General features: G+C 39.0%; 1 protein-coding gene across 2 annotated transcripts; it reads right to left on the bottom strand.

Moving 5' to 3' along the window:
• Window positions 1-1,494: 1,494 nt before the first annotated feature.
• SLC38A2 (solute carrier family 38 member 2) lies at window positions 1,495-16,218 on the bottom strand. 2 transcript variants are annotated; one of them, XM_033222322.1, is made up of 16 exons: window positions 15,837-16,218; window positions 14,499-14,699; window positions 14,096-14,177; window positions 13,832-13,947; window positions 10,592-10,665; window positions 10,395-10,487; window positions 10,183-10,264; window positions 8,393-8,475; window positions 7,936-7,994; window positions 7,682-7,849; window positions 7,197-7,276; window positions 6,999-7,099; window positions 6,307-6,431; window positions 5,773-5,917; window positions 5,565-5,662; window positions 1,495-4,487 (listed from the first exon to the last, which is right to left on the bottom strand). In XM_033222322.1, the coding sequence occupies exons 2-16, from the start codon at window positions 14,612-14,614 to the stop codon at window positions 4,389-4,391; spliced, it is 1,521 nt and encodes a 506-aa protein (XP_033078213.1). In that variant the 5' UTR covers window positions 14,615-14,699; window positions 15,837-16,218; the 3' UTR covers window positions 1,495-4,388. The 2 variants fall into 2 exon arrangements, with proteins under 2 accessions (XP_033078213.1, XP_033078214.1); XM_033222323.1 differs by lacking the exon at window positions 13,832-13,947 and having other exon boundaries at window positions 2,666-4,487; window positions 15,837-16,171.
• Window positions 16,219-16,646: the final 428 nt, after the last annotated feature.

The raw sequence follows: 16,646 nt of genomic DNA, 5'->3' as shown, positions 1-16,646 counted from the left end.
CTTTCCTTCCTTACTCCCTGCTTTCCTTCACTCCTTTTTTTTTTTTTTTTTTTTTTTTTGACAGGGTCTCACTCTGTCACCCAGGCTAGAGTGCAATGGCATGATCATGGCTCACTGCAGCCTTGACCTCCCTGGGCTTCCAAGTGGCAGGGACTACAGGTGCATACCACCTGGCTAATTTTTGTATTATTTTGTAGAGATGGGGTTTCACCATGTTGCCCAGGCTGGTCTCTAACTCCTGGGCTTCAGCAATCCACCCTCCTTGGCCTCCTAAAGTGCTGGGATTAGAGGCATGAGTCACCATGCCTGGCTTCACCCAGTATATTTCTAATTGTAAATAAATTTGCATTCTGGTTCACTTTGGTAACTTTTTGTATTTTCTTTGTTTTGTTTGAGACAAAGAGTTTCACTATGCTGTCCAGATTAGTCTCAAGCTCCTGGGCTCAAGTAATGCTATTGCCTAAGCCTCTGGAGTAGCTAGGACTACAGGTATGCCACCACGACCAGTTGGTATCATTTTTTTCTAAAATTGAAATTTTGAAAATTGTAAGTGTATAGATTTTGTTAGAACTCATCTGACACATAACCCTACCCTCTTTCCAGTGAGCATGTTAGTTCCATAATGGTAGGTATTCAGTTAGAGCTTGCCTATGAATACATGAAAATTCCACAAATCATTCTTCAATTGATTTGTTGCAAATTCTGCTGCCTTTCTTAATCCTTCTCATTTGCCCATCATTAGTAACTGCATATTGTTTCTTGGAGATGTTTCCTGACTTTGGAACTACCATCGAGCATACTTGGCTATCCCAAGGTGTGGTCTTTTCTGTTTCAGCTCTGGTTATTTCATTTCACAAGCCTCAAGCTTTTCAGACTTATCAGTAGGCCATACCTAAACTAGCCTGTGTATCTTAGTAACCTTCCCACTTCCACTGTCACTCAAGTAAAACCATGCTGTTACATACATCAGCTTGTCAATTAATTCCTCTTTTCCTGTGGCTTTTTCACCAAAGCTGAACATATCCCAACTTCTTTCTAGGCCACTTCATTGCTCCTGGAGTTTGTGCATCAGAATCACCCGAGTGACCTTAAGTAAACAAAAACCATATCCTGGGCTACCCTACAGCTGGACCTTTGCAGTCAGAGAAATTAGGCACCTTTTAGAAAGCTGTGGTTTTAAAAGGCTCTTCAGTTGATTCTGATACATTATTGGCCTATTTATTTCCATCAGCAGGGCTGAGCCTGGGACCTTAAGATGGGCATCTTCCCCCAGGTCTCCAAGACTTTCCATTCCTTCTCACTTTGGAATCTTAGAATCTCTGGGAACCTAAAGTAAAATAAACTTTTTTTCCTGACCATTCTTTTGTTCGTCACAAACATATGGACACCTAGCAGGTGCTAGGTACTGCAGTTACAATGCAAATTGCATTAGACACTGCCTATTCCATTACCTGAAAAACAACAACAACAACAACAAAAAAAAAACACTGCTACTCAAGATTAAGCATGTATTTATTTTAGTTCAGTTAAAACAAACATACATTGTTTCATTGAAACGGTGTAGCACTCTTTGCCAACAAGCCATACTAGAATTGTTGGCCTCTTAACAGTACAGTAGGGATATTTACACTATATACACAAAAGTTAATACACCCAGGTTCTCAAAGGTCTTCCATTACACTAGATCACACTTTATTTCATTATACTAGATCACATTTTGATTACTGCATTTTGAAAATTTATACCTTATTTAAATTTTAAATAAGAGATCTGAATTTGCACCAAGATTTCATGAAAAAATTTAATGTTGTTTATTGCAAATACAATTTAAACACTTTTTTTAGTGTTTGTACACAATTTGTCAATTTTTCAATATTCAATTTTCTGTACAGGTACTTTTGGGACAATTCTTATAGTTACATAATATGAATTCATCAAAATGCAGTTAAGAAACTTACAGGAATATATACACTTGAACCCAAGACCCAAACCTGACATTATATACAACCTATTTACAAATACATATGGACAGACAATATATGTACATAGATTATCATAAATATTGAAAAATAGGTTAGCTTTAATGGATTAATGTTGTTCTATAAATAACATTACAGTTATAACTGAAACATCCACGGAAGACAGTAATGCAAAATGAGGTGACAAGACAGTGGTTTTAATACTGAAGACTGCTCATTAATGGGAATTCATTGTTTAGGAACCTCAAGGCAGACAAGATAGCTCCAAGAGAATCATCCATTGGAATTTTCCCTAGGCAGTTGATTTTGAACCTCAAATAACCAGATGATTGGAGGAGCTTCCTCACATTAATTTGCTGCAGAGAAAAGAATTTTTTTTTTTTTCCATTCCTTCCTGGTTGCCACAGTATCTTCTGTAGAAACAACTCTTGGTATTCCCTGGCAGGTCTTAGATACAAAGTCAGTAACTTATTCCAGGAGCTCATGCAAATGTGCCAATTCTTGGTCTCAACTAGAGGTGAGGTTCTGCATTCGAATGGAGTGTCTAAAGCCCAATTAAATGAAAGCAGTGCTGTAGAATCTGTCTTCCCACTGCCTATTTGTAGATGGTCCCCAATTATTATATCTTCATAGGAACAGACAAAAGTGGACCAATGGTTTCACCCAATGTAGCACTACAAGACGTCTTCCAGTTCCATAAGGGTCCTTACACATGTATCTTGTTTGTTAATTTAGTCACATATAATACAAGAATGTGTAACAAAAACCACGTCTGCCACATTTCTGGCCCTTGTCCCAAACTCAACATTTTTAGTTCAAGGGCAAACCTTAGAGCCAGATGACCAATTGACAATTCCATTATTTGCTTCCCTCAACCACTTAATGGAATTATGTATATTAGATTTTAGACATTATGCCTGATGAGCAAAGTACCACATTATTTTAATAATATATTCACCATACACTGTGACGTACGATAAATGTGCTCTTAAAGCCAAGTTTCAAAGTAATTATTTTCACTTCTAACCAGGATTGAAATGGAAGGGTTGACATGCAGTTGGACCAAAACGACTAACACTCAGTTTGCACTGTTTTCCCTAGCTAACCATTTGTTGGATGTAAACAAGTAATTCTACGTTGTACAAGAATGAGATGACAGTCCAGTGCAAATGAGTTTTTATAAAGCTTACTGCATGAGAAACCCAGTGGCCTACACAAAGAGAACTTACATCATACCAAACATAGGTGTACCCTGTGGATTAGACCTCTACTGTAGACAAAACATGAACACAACTAAGCCATACATTGTCAAGTAATTCACACTTCCAGTAGGTGAGCATTTTGAAAAAGTGTACTCTCTGGACACAATAATTTTGGCCTATTGCCATCAAATGCCCATTTTCCACTGCTGGAAGCAATGTCAAAAAAGGGCTGGCCCAAAAAAACACCCAGAGCTGTCAATACAACACTGGAGACAGATGCAACTGAATAAACCCTGTCTTACCCAATTGCACTATTTGGTACCTCAAAATTAGTTATTTTATTTCCCACAGAAATATCTGCATTATCTTCCATTCTAATAAGCTGAAGACACAAACATTTCAGTCTGAATGAACCAAATTGTTTGGGGACAGAGAAGAAAAGTGATGAACAGAGTTCATCTGATTTGGTATAGCAATAATCAATCAATCATCTTTTAAGTAATGGTGACGTTTAAATGGAAAAAAACTACGCTCCTAATTCATGGTACAATTTTTCATTATATCATTTTCTCTAAAAATTATTTTGGGTAAAAAACTATTTGGCTTATTATGCCTACAAAAAGGCAAATCATTTCATTATAGTAATATTCATTTTTAAATACCAATGAAATTATTTTATGGAATTTATTGATAACTGCTTCTGAATAAAGTTCAAAAAAAGCAATTTTTTAAAAGTAAAAGAGTGCTTCTGAGGTCTTTAAGTATTTTTGGTACAAAAAATAATAGTGTTTTTCTCAATGGTTATTCAATACTTTGCTGTAAATTAAGAATTATTTCTCACATCGAATGGTTCCATTAGGCACATTCAAGTAAAATCATAAAATATCCAAGTTAAACAATGACACAGCCAAGCATGTGGCTTGATAAAAGTTAAGAGTTCGTCCATTCTCTGGAATGGAATAAAATTGTCACTTCCCTTAACCCGAGACTCGTGGTTTTGTTGTTCATATCCATTTCTAACATACAGATAAGTTTCTTTAAAAAAAAAAAAAAAAAAAAGTTCACTTATTCTGCACTCAGAAGAACCAGCGAGGAATCTGCACTTCAAAAGGAAGTGAAACTGAAAATATTAGGTGAAATTTCATAGTAGTTGAGTTTACTCAACACTGGCATCAGATGCACTGAGTTTGAGTTTGAGTGGTGCCAATTAATGACCACCTCCAGGTGCATTGTGTACCCAATCCAAAACAATCAAGGCCATGCTTCCAGTCATCACCAGTATGCCACTTAACAGGAAGAACAAAGCCTGCAATGAGCATAGAGAAAATTGATCAGTAAGTAATAAAACATATATGCTAAACATTTCTTTTTCTACTTTTTGAAATGTGCTTTAATTACTAAAGTTTATCTACTGTATCATGTTCTACAGAATGAGTATTTAACTTGCTAAATATAAACTCCTAAGTGATCAGTAAGTTATCTGCGGTACAAAGTAACTACCTTTGAGGCCTTCTGAACTTTTTCACTTTTTCATTCCTTTGTCTCAAGTGAAAAGGGAATTTTCTTGCTAAACAAACTGCTTCATATAGAGCTGGACTGGATTTTTTGCAATTTTTTAGAGCAAAAGTAAAGTCACAAAATCAAACCCAAAACATCCTAAAATGCAGCAAAAGTCAAAGCCAGAGGTCTTCCCAGGAAATACTAATTCCTAAATCCTACCCTTCAATACTGCCACTATGTAATTTAGAGTAAAACAAGATGACAGTTGTTGGTTTATAAACAATTCCAGTACTTTAATCAGAGCAGAATGAAGGTGGAAAATAGTGACTAAAAAGCGGTCTTTTTCCTAAATACCACCCACGAGGATTCTGGTACTAGGAACCACATCATTTGTGGTTAGCACATCATTCTCTGCCACCAGCTGGTACCACATTTTCGAGTAGGTACGTAATAGTAAACACTATGGAGAGATGGCCTCCCTGAGAGCTTCACTCTGAAGATGGTCAGTCTCATTCAACTAAACGCCCTTCCTTCTCTTTTATATATTCAATGCCCATTTAAGTCCCTGTCACACAGTAGGCAGTCCAATGAAAACTGGTTGAACAAATGTTGAAAGCTTAGTATCTCACACTAGTCTTCATCCCTATTCCTATCTCCAAAGTATCTAATAACTTTATTGCAATTAACTTAAGTATTTATTAGATGGCAAACTATCTTTCCCCTTCCCTCCGCAATCTTCCATCTGTGAAGTATACTATTACAAAAATGTTTACTGGAAACTTCAAAGTGAAACCACAACAAATAACAGCTACGAGAATAAAATTAAAATCAGTTAGAGAAATTTATATTACTACTGTTTCTATGGTGATAATCTTTCACTCACCCCAATCTTTTGTACAGATTTCATAGGTTCTTTCTTCACCAACTTGATATAGAAGGCAGAAGGAAGAATAAAAATCAACATAGCAGCTGCAGATGCACCTGTAAAAGAACATTTGTTTCTTGAGGATTCAATGAACCACTTGTCATTCTTTCTTTAAATCTTAAAATCCCTGATGTCTGAATCAACTTTGACACTTTCTAAAACTTACCAATAAAACCAAAGATATCCCTAATAGTTGGGACAAAGATGACAAGTAAATTGGTAAATGCCAAGATAGACACTGTAATGAGACTATGACGCCACCAACTGAAATCTTTTGATGCACACAACAAGTGAGTTACAGAACTCCGGATCTGCAAAAATAAATAAATAAATAAAATGTCTTTTAAAAATAATAGCAATATAAAATTTAAAAATCCAGCTCCAATGAATGAAAGGAATGCCCAAGTAACAAGGAATCTATCCAAAATAGTAACTATTTCTAAATAAAACTGTGCCTCTTTCTCTGCTGTTTCCTGAACATCTGAACACTTAAAAGATCATTTTATATCTTATAGCGAAAAAAAAAGTCCCCAGGATATTTTGAAAATATACACTGTATTTTTTAAAAGTCCCTTCAAAACCACCACCAACTCAGTGTTGTTCTACTGGTGTTTCCCTTCTTCCAGAAGATGAAAATCTCACAAATATTCACATGTTTAAAAACTCATTCCTACTGAAAGCAGAGCAAGTGATTACTTACTGGGAAAATAACTACTGGTACTGTCAGGGTCACAGCCACTAACACAGCCAGACGGACAATGAGAAGAAGAATATCAGTTCCCAAGATAGTAGAGTAGGTATGAAGCAATTCTGACTCAACATGTTCTACAGGGAAATACCAAAAAAACTTTTGAGTGTCTGTTTTCATTGAAGACCAAGTAGAAAATTTAACAGCAAAATGTGCACCAGTTATTTAGCTACTCACAAAACAACTATAAACTAAGAGGCTAATAAGATTAGTTTCGAATTATGGTTAATGCAATTAAAGTAACATTGAAGGAAAATTTTTCTAAATACCACATAGAGATTTAGCCACATGACTCCCATTAAAAGCAACAGGAGTTAAACAGCTAAATCTCCTGGCTTGGCTTATAATTTGTGTTTGTGTTATACAGTCTGAAGGTGATGGGAGAGGAGACAGGCAAGATGAACTCAGAGGCTGGCATATCATACAAACATGCCATCAAATGATTAATGATGTTTTCAAACCTGGATTCTAGATATTATTGATTAAATACACTACAGAAAATTCTAAGCTCTAAATATAATTTCTCATCGCAAATATGAAACATATTAAGACTATTTTTAAAGTGATGGAACTATACACAAAAAAGTAGCAGTTTCATTTCAATAAACTTTTTTTTTTTTTCCGGTAAAGGAGGCATTATTTACCGTAAAATGTTAGGTATCCAAAGAGGGCAGCAAGCAGATACATGAGAAACATAGCAAAAAATGAAATCTTGGACACATTCATCATTCTTCTACGGCTGCGGCTATATAATTCAAAAGAAAATTCAAATGTGTATTTCAGCAGCAGTTACAGCAGTTGTCTAATATTTTCTCAAACTGATATAAAAATGAAATACTCACTCTTTCAGTTCTTCATAGATGGGAAGAATAGCAGGATGACAGACAAATGAAAAGGTCAGAATTGGCACAGCGTAGACAGTCTGAAACAAAATGTAAAAACCTACTTAATCTGATGTAACAAACTCATGCTGTCACATTTCTGCAGCATATATTTTATGTAAACAATCTTAGAATCAAAGCCTAAAAGTTTCCTTTGTGTAATTAGCTTCCATTCCTCTCATCTGTTCATGAAGTATGATCAATATCCTCACTTCTGAATGTGTCGATTATTAGCACCATATGATTATCTCATTTTTCGATCTATTTTAAGATGTAAACCAAAACTTTCCTCACAGTCCTCAATAATTAGCTTATCACATGTTTTCTAAGAAGTACCTGTTATCCTCCTCCCTTTATCCTGGGAGTTATTTTTAAATTTCCGGTGAATAGCTTCCCTCTTTTCTTCCCTAAACTCTTCTTTTGAGAAAATAAGCATACTTAGTTACCTGTGAGTTGAAAATAAAATAGTGAGGTCTGCAAGAGTCATTTTCAGTCACGTTATGTGACAGATCAGGTACGAGAGCTGTTGGCTGTGTTAAGGTGCTGTTTATTGTTTCATTAATTATCAAAGCAGCTTCCACAGGACACGGAACCTGAAATTTCTTGCAAATGACCTAAAAATATATTATTTTGCATGTGTTAAACTAAGTGACATGGCAGGGTTTACAAAAAATATTTTCTAAAGAAAAATCATACCCACCACAATCAGAAAGAACACCATACACAACAAGGAAAAGCCACTGGTATATCCCAAATATCCTAGAAGGGGGGTGGCAGGAATCAGTATTAGTTTAATGAAACAGATTTAAAGCAAATATATTTTTCCCACTGAATAACTCAATTCTGCTGGGAAGACTTTAGGCACTAAAGTATGGCTACAGTACTAAATTTCTAATTCTTATGATACTAAAATACAGAATTATTTAAATATACTTGTCATAACCCAAGCTAATAAAAACTATGATTTGCATTATTTCTTACAAAGTACAATATATAGTGTCAATTAAATATTTTGGCTCCTAAATGTTGCATGCTGTGAGTCCCAAAGATATTACCTTTCTAGGGCTTTTTCATTCTGACTAATTTCTATTAAGAGAAAGCCCAACTAACTGGTGAAAGGCTCATTTCAATTCTCTTTTACAGATGAGTTTGCTCACCTAAATTTCTAAACAGCGACAAAGGAAGAATAAGTATCAATGACACCAACAGAACCAAATAGTCACCATTCAGATACCACAATCTAAAGAAAACAGAAACAAGGTCAAAACAGTCACAAATATCTTCAGAATAATATATATTTCTTCTAATAGGACTCATTTTATAGAAATACCATGAAAACAAACACAAAAAAAGACATGTTTGGAAAAAGTTTCCCTTGTTCAAGATAGGAATAACTTTTTAACTTTGTGTGCTGGATGAATATTTACTCAGGTTAGAAGTCGGGTATGAAACAGTGTAACTTTTGTCCCACTACTTGCTCTGGGAAAGCTGCCAGCTGATTCATAACACAAAATGCTTCTCAAAGACTTGATACTAACGCAGGGAACAAAGCTGCTTTGTTAAGCCAGTAATCTTATCTTTAAGCACTTTCAGAAAAATTGTACACCAACTTTGGTACAGCTTTAGCATGTAATTTCTAATGCTGGAAACTAAAAAATTTTAAAACAAGTTTTTTTTCCAGACATGTTAGCAAATATACTTATTAAACATTTCAATGAGGAAAAGTTTTCATAAAATGCATAAGCAAACTGCCCCCTACACCCCAGAAAAATTATAAAACTCAGTCCCCGAAACCAGGACTTATTCCAGGTTATCAGAGTATATTGTGACATCTTGAACCACCTTTAACTCCAAAGACAATCCCTTTTGTCTTTGGACAAAAGTATCCCTTTTGAACTTACAGAAAACTCCAAAAATAACCCTTTTGAACTTATAGAAAACATTATGTATGTCCCCTAAGCCTTTTCCTTTTTAGGTAAATCATGAATTGCACTCTCTTCTAAATCACTATTTTCAAATTCTAATTGCCTCATGAATTCTGTTCGCTTCAGCAGTAAGTACTCTGTAGAACACTAATACTTAAAGACCAGCTTAAAAAATTAAATTTCTAAAGCCACATCTTCGATAACGGCACTTCTCTATTTTGACATAATGAGCTGCATGTAGGGTGGGAAGTAAATTACCCTTCCCCATGTTTACTTTAGATAAAAACCTGTGAGTTCACTGGGATGAATAACTTTGCTAGAAGAAAATGGATTCTATAGCATGCCCAAACATTTTCTGGCACAGTATCTCTTATCCAAAATGCTTGGGACCAGAAGTGTTTTGGACTTTGGAGTATCTGCATATACATATTTGAAGTATCTTGGAGATGGGACTGTAGTGTAAACACAAAATTCACTTATGTTTCCTATACACCTTCTTAAACCCACAGCCTAAAGGTGATTTTATGCAATATTTTAATTAATTTTGCACACCTGTCACGAGATCAGGTGTGAATTTTCCACTTGTAGCGTCACATTGGCACTCAAAAAACGTTTTGGATTTCAGATTAGGGATGTCCAACCTGTATTCTGCATTGAACAGATTAAGTCTTAAGAATTCCAAACTTACAAAAATAGGACGGATTAATTTTTAATGTAATTCAAAGCTTCAGTCCTCACTTAGGATATATATTAAAAACAGCTATAACTTCTTTAAGTATGAACATAAAGATAGAAAGCAAGTTCTAGAAAACCTGTTTTAGAAATTAAGATATCCAAAATTGTGGGGCTAGCTACTATCTTTTGGCCTTTCATTCTCCGAAGTTCGAATCAGTTTACGGGTCAGTTTCAAAAAGAACATTTATGGATAACTAATAATCATTTTGTATACAACTTTGATAAAAATATATCCAACCACTTTTGACTATAATTGTTTCTTATGAGTAACCTTACTTAGCACTTACCCAGTGTTATCTTCAATGTCCATTAATGCCTGGATCACCAAAGGCAACTCATATTTCACTATGAAGAGGTAGCTTGACATAGCTAGAGGAAAACAAAATTATACCATTACAAGTGCAAAATGTGGCACGTGACACCAAAACGCCTATGTCACCACTCTGTGCTATACAATGAGCATAAAGTCTACCCAAATTGTCTTTTGAAAAATTCTTACCTCCAATGTTCTGCATTGTAATGGATCCAGATGCTGCAAGCTTTCCAACTAATCCAAATGCCTTATATCCCAATTGTTCATACAATAAAGACCCTACAATTTGAAGAACACAGAAGCATGAAGCCAAGGATTTTAAAAGAGAAATAAAATCATGATAGGTATACATTGTTTTAGAAAAATCAAGAATGCTATCATACCTCCTTCATTGGCAGTCTTTAAAAGGAGATGAACAGAATACAGGGAAAATATTGACACAAACGTCAAGAGAATTCTGATGAGAGAAGGAAAAGGCACAGGGTTATAAATAAGCATGGCTATATTTAAAGACAACTCTTTCTGGTTGTTTAAATAACATTATGTGTGAAACTTGTCCTATTTGTGTCAAAATGCCCTGAAGAACTGGCATTTCCTCTCCTGCTAACTGGAGTGTCAACATTGTCTCTTGCCTGGCAGTAAAAACTTGCATCATTTCTCAGGTGATAGTTCTACAGCATTGGTTAGGAACAAGGATGTCTACCCACTGAGCCAAACACAGCATGAGACACTGGAAAGCTCAACTTCCCAGTGGAGTTTGAAACTTGTATTTTGATTCTGGCACCACAATAATGAGCTGTACGCTTGCCACCTTTCTGCATTTCAATAGTTCCCTTTATCTGTAAAATATCAGTAATATCCGCTACTAAACCTAGCCCACAAGATTCTTGTGAAATTCAACTGAGACAGGTTCAGGAAAGGTTTTAAAACCACATGGACCGTATACATATAAACAGGAATGAGAGGCCAGGTGCAGTGGCTCATGCCTGTAATCCCAGCACTCTAGGAGGCTGGGGCAGGATGACCGCTTGAGGTCAGGAGTTCGAGACCAGCCTGGACAACATAACATAGGGAAAACCCATCTCTACCAAAGGAAAAAAAAAAAAAAGCCAGCTGTGGTGGTGTATACCTACAGTCTCAGCCACTCAGGCTGAGGTGGGGGTATCACTTGAGCCCAGTAGTTTGCCACTGCACTCAGCCTGGAGAACAAAATGAAATACTGTCCTTTTTTTAAAGGAAAAAAAAAAAAAAGGAAAAGAATGTAAGGGGGAAATGACACTAACATGATACTAACATTTTAAGAGTGAGGCACTACAAGCTTTACTAACAACTGGGCACAAATCAGAGAACTAACCATTGTAATGACATACTACATTGCACCCCATGGCAAGGAATAAAGGCCCAGTATTGTCACAGTTAAAACAATGTCTGTGCTAAAATGAGTAGGGTATCAGCTTGACTGTCTAAGCCTTTCCTCCCTTGACCCTTTCACTTGGATTCAGCAAGAGAAAAAAAAAAAAAAAAAATAAGGTAACATAGACTGACTAAAGGGATCCTAATGTCACTTTATTTTCCTTTAGGGTAAGGGTTCTCCCTCATTCCAGCTTTACTTTTCTTCCACCTAGGAGAGCCCAGAGATACAGACTAATTTTTAAAAGAAATTAAATAACAAAACAGGGAAACTCATAGAAAACCATGCAAAAGAGAAGAGTTGCATATTTTTTGATTCCGTGTGAGCAAATTGCACGCAGTACCATGTAAGGTGCTGACAAAGAAACTGATGTCTATTAGTTAAACAGAGGAAGTGGCTTTACACTACCATTCTAAATGCCAGAAGTTTTATAGGGCCTAGTCTGAGGTGACATTATCAACCTCACTTCTAACTGGAGAAAAGATGTTGGTTTAATTAAAAACAAACCAAATTAAGTCCTTCCATGTCTTACACTGAAATGAGGAGCGGTAAATACACTTTGTAACCTTTGAGGTCACTTTCAACCTTGAGATTGATTCTACTTAAAAAGGTTAGCTATAGAGTTGTTGAAGTGGACTGTGGCAGCCATGTGGTTTTTGGCCCATTTAACTCTATACCTCTAAATATAAAGTATATACTGATGAATAAAATCACACTTTAGCAATCTTATTTAGCTATTTAGTAAAATGGTAAATCAATGACATAAGCACCTATTAAAGTATAATTCCAAGAGTACAAGGGTTACATCAGAATTTGACCTTCACTTATGAAACAGAGGTGCCATTTAATCTCCATTAAATTCTTACTTTAACTACACTGGCTGCACTCTAAAACTGCCTCGTTTTTATACCAAGCACTAACAAGGATTTCAAATATTCAACAGTGATGCCATTCAGATTCTCCACTAAAAATTCCTGAAATTCTAGGATTCTACATAAATCGCTGGTCCTTCACCTTAGTAAGGGTTCTCTCAAAAAGCCTCATCCTAATTGAAGCAAGCCAGAGTGAATCCTAGCATCTAGTACTCAAAGCCAGGCTTAACCTCAGTGTGGAATTTCACAAAGCAGAGATTTGCAAAGGTCTGCTTTTCTTTTCATGAACGTTCTATCATGCTGGAGAAAATAACTTGAGTAGAAGGCACCAGTCAGCTAAGTAAAACACATCTGTCACAAAGGGACAATTCCATGCTATATACGTGTGGTTTCCTTATCTGTACAATGAAGGCATTAAGTTACACAATCCTCCACAGAAATTGCCTTAGCCAGGGGTCCACGGGTACTTAAACTTAAGGGCTATGACACAAACCTCACTGAAAAATACATGCTTAAGACTGCATGTATTTTTGTTTTGTGCTTTTTCCCTGGAAATAAGATCCACCTTTTTCCATCATATTCTCCAAGAGTCAGTGATGCAAAAATGGCTAAGAACCACTGCTCTGAAGTCTTCTGTACCTCTAAGAGTCTATCTAGGTATTGATGCTGGAAAGCACAGGAGTAATTAAGTCTAACTGTGCAACTGTGCATTATAAATATCATTTAAAAATAAGTACTTACTAAAATACTCATTTTTTTGCCACAACATGTGGCAATCGAACAGGTATGACAAAAGCAAACATTAAAAAAACATGTATGGATTGCTTTTCAGGGTCCAGAAAATTATGACTCCTTCATCTTAAAACAAACATGTTCCAGGCTGGGTAAATACCACCACACCTTGTATGTTTACAGGAATTTTATTTTCCTTATTCATGTAAGGGGCCACAGGTCCTTAAGAACTGTGTCGATTTACCAAACTGATTTGGAGCTTAATAGGATTTTCAGCTTCTCAAAATTTATACCTACCCTGGATTTAGCCATAGTTCTTTTTCAGTATCTACCATCTGTTACAATTTTGTTTTAACTATTCCCACTGACTTAGAAGACTTCTGGCTTAATTTGTCAGTTTTAAGGACTGCCCTATTTTTTTCTAGTTGGCTTTCTTGATATTGTGCAGTATGTAGCAGAATAAAGAGATTTTTGGGGTTTCTCATACTTTTAATTTTAAGCAAGTAACTTGAGTCAGCTACTGCAACTGTAAACTCAGTTTCTGGAGCCAAAATGTTTTATCATAGTAACTGCCCTGCATGGCAGACTCACTACTTACACATACTTACATAAAAAGAGCAATTCCAGTATTAGCCATGGCATAAGAAAGCCCAAGGATTCCACTGCCCACAATCGCATTGCTCAGATTAAATACTGACATTCCAAAGGAAGTAGTACCTGGATGCTACATAGAGGGAAAACGATAACCAAACATATAACAATAATTAAATGGAGAAAACCAGGTTTGGGCAAGTTAGATTTGAATTCTAAAAGTAAAACTATTCTTTTACTCCATAAAGCCACTGATATACAAATTATTATTTTTAACTTACAAATTCTGTTTCATACTTCTTCTTCCCCATATTCGATTCAAGTAAAAAGTTCTGGTTTTCAGGATCTACATCTGCATAATGGCTACAAAAAATATAGACATATGTAATTGTAAACTGGATTGAAATATCTATCAGTATACACAAGACTGCTTGAACATAAAATACCCCCCACCAGCATAGTTCTGATACAACACCTTTACTTAAATGTATAAATATTAACTAGGAGTTGACTTTCACACGAGCTATCTTGTCATTACAACAAGATAATCGGATACTCTTTCAGATATGACACACATTCTCTAAATGCTATAGCGAATTAAAGCAATGGAAGCAAATTCCTAGGTAACTCCCTGAACCCAACCCATGCAAGCCGTTTTTTCAGAAGTGTCACAACTTCTCCCACCTTTTCAGAGCAGCTTGCTTGGTGGGGTAGGAGTAGTTGAAGTCGCTGTTTGAACTGTAGCTGCTGCTGTCTTCATCCGGGGAAATATTGAACCGTCCCATTTCGGCCTTCGTCATGCTAAGCACTGGGAGGAATCGGATGCAGCTAGCGGCGCTGGGCTCCTTTTGTCCTTGGTCGTGGGTACACCGGCCGCGAGTCGGCCTGCGAAAGTAGAGACGGCGCGTCAGGACTGCAGCGCCCGCCCGCCGTGGTCAGGTGACGCCGCCGGGAGGCGCAGCGCGGCTGATTCATCCCAGGCCAGGCGAGTGGAAAAGTACCAGCCGCGCGCGAGGGGCGGGGGCGCGCCGAGGGGCGGAAAAGTACAGACGGCTGAGCCGCGGAGAACAAAGATGATTCCACCGCTGTGCTGCGGCCGCCGAGGCCCCCTACTCCGGCAGATTTCAGTATTTCACCCTCTCTATTGTCCCCAGTCGGAATGGAGGGGGCGAAGAGGGCTCTGTTTTGCTTTCTCCCAGCCGCTGCAAACGTGCACAGGCACTCAGGGCACACATCCAGCCCCGACCCTGGCTCGTGTGCATGCAACCTAGGCGCGCGGCTTCCCGTTTCTAGCATTTGGAACAGCAATGCTGCGTAATCTGTCCTTTACTGCCCGGAGTCCCCACACCGGGAAATGCCTCTGCCGCAGACAGCCTTCCCCAGAAGGAGGCGGAAAGGGCCGACACTACTCCTCTCTCGAGGGGGGCGAACGACTGGGCCCCGGGAGCTGGGGGTTTATTTACACACGCGCGCGCCAGTGCCCTCAAGCACACCCGTCCACAAGCAGCTGGCCCGCGAGTGCTTCGCCCGCCCAGCCCCTCCTATGTCTGGAAAGCAAACTGATGCAATATCGATCGTCGATTGTCAAATGTTCTCAACTTGTCTTCCCCAATCTTGGCCTCTCCTATAATACATGCCCAAGCTCACCTCCGCCGCCCCCAGATTCCTGGTTCCCTGGACTTAATTTTTTTTTTTTTTTTATTAAATGCAAATCAGTCACAAGACTTGCCGCAGCAGAGCCGCGGGGCAGGCTGGCTCCCCTCCCCCTAATGGGAAGATGCAGCACCGCACAGGGTAGGCACGCGGCCCCGGCCCACGCCTGCTCCCCTGCCCACGTCGCGGGCGCGACCCCCGCGCGGCGGGCCAGGATGGAAGGCTGGCCAGGCCAACCGACAACGCCCGCCTCGAAAGGAAACGGACCCCGCTGTCGCCTTCCCGCGCGGCCCCTACCGGAAGCCCCTCCCCCACTTTCGCCCGGGTCCCGCGCCCTCCCCAGACACCTCCCCCCCCCGCACGCGTTACCTCGGTGGTCTGTGTTCTTGTACCCCGGAAACCTCACGCAGACGTCTTCGGTGGGTTTCTCTCAGTCAAATACAAATCATAAAAAACAAACAAAAAATTTCCCCAAATCCAACAACAGGCAGGAAAAATAATTTTAATAAAAAAGGAAATGACAAATTGCCGCCCCAATCCTCCGGCGTCCGCCGTGTCAAAGGAAAGGCGCGAGTGTGCGGGAACGCGTGGTCGGGCTGCTGCTGCTGATAGCAGTACTGGAAAGGCGTTCACTAGGGCGGCGGCGTCGCGGGGCTCTGGAGCAGCCCTTCGAGCGGCGGGTTATAGCGGCACCCCGGGACGCGTCAGTGGGCGGGGCCGCGGCCGCCCGGGCGCCTTCTCTTTGTGTATCAACACCACCTGGGCCCCACCTCCGACCCGCCCAACCCGAGGCCCCGCCTCCCTGCACCTCCCTCTGCGGCCCGCGCCCGCGGCCCAGCCCCGCCCGCGGGCGCCCCCAAGACTCTGCCGCAAAGCCAAAGCCCACTCTCTCCAGCTTCCTAGATAGTCTGGAAAGACCCCCAGATGCTGCCCCTGCCTATCCTTTTCAGCCCGGGTTGGTGCTCAACACATGCGGTTGTCTTTGAGGAGCCATCTCCTTAAAATTGTCTCCTGTCCGAGTCACCAGCAGTCCTTGCTTTGGGGGCACATATCAAGGCTTTTCGGGGACACCACCCTCCCAACCAAACACTTTCTTGATTGTTATTTTTGTGATTTACAGTGAGGTTTTGTCTCACAAACTTGGGCCAAGGCAGCAACGTTGTCCTGATGGTTTGTTGT

This window comes from Trachypithecus francoisi, unplaced genomic scaffold (genome assembly GCF_009764315.1).
Source record: "Trachypithecus francoisi isolate TF-2019V2 unplaced genomic scaffold, Tfra_2.0 Lachesis_group11, whole genome shotgun sequence".
Taxonomy (NCBI): Eukaryota; Metazoa; Chordata; class Mammalia; order Primates; family Cercopithecidae; genus Trachypithecus; species Trachypithecus francoisi.
The sequence above is the reverse complement of the archived record's forward strand: the minus strand, read 5'-3'. Positions and strand labels throughout refer to the sequence as shown.

Bases quoted from the DNA above. Each gene is read 5' to 3' on its own strand.
- SLC38A2 (XM_033222322.1), bottom strand. From the start codon at position 14,614: ATGACGAAGGCCGAAATGGGACGGTTCAATATTTCCCCGGATGAAGAC. The intron at 5,918-6,306 runs GTAAGTAATCAC...TTATTTTTGCAG, and splicing joins TACCAGTAGTTATTTTCCCA to ATCCGGAGTTCTGTAACTCA. The intron at 4,488-5,564 runs GTGAGTGAAAGA...TGCTCATTGCAG, and splicing joins AATCTGTACAAAAGATTGGG to GCTTTGTTCTTCCTGTTAAG.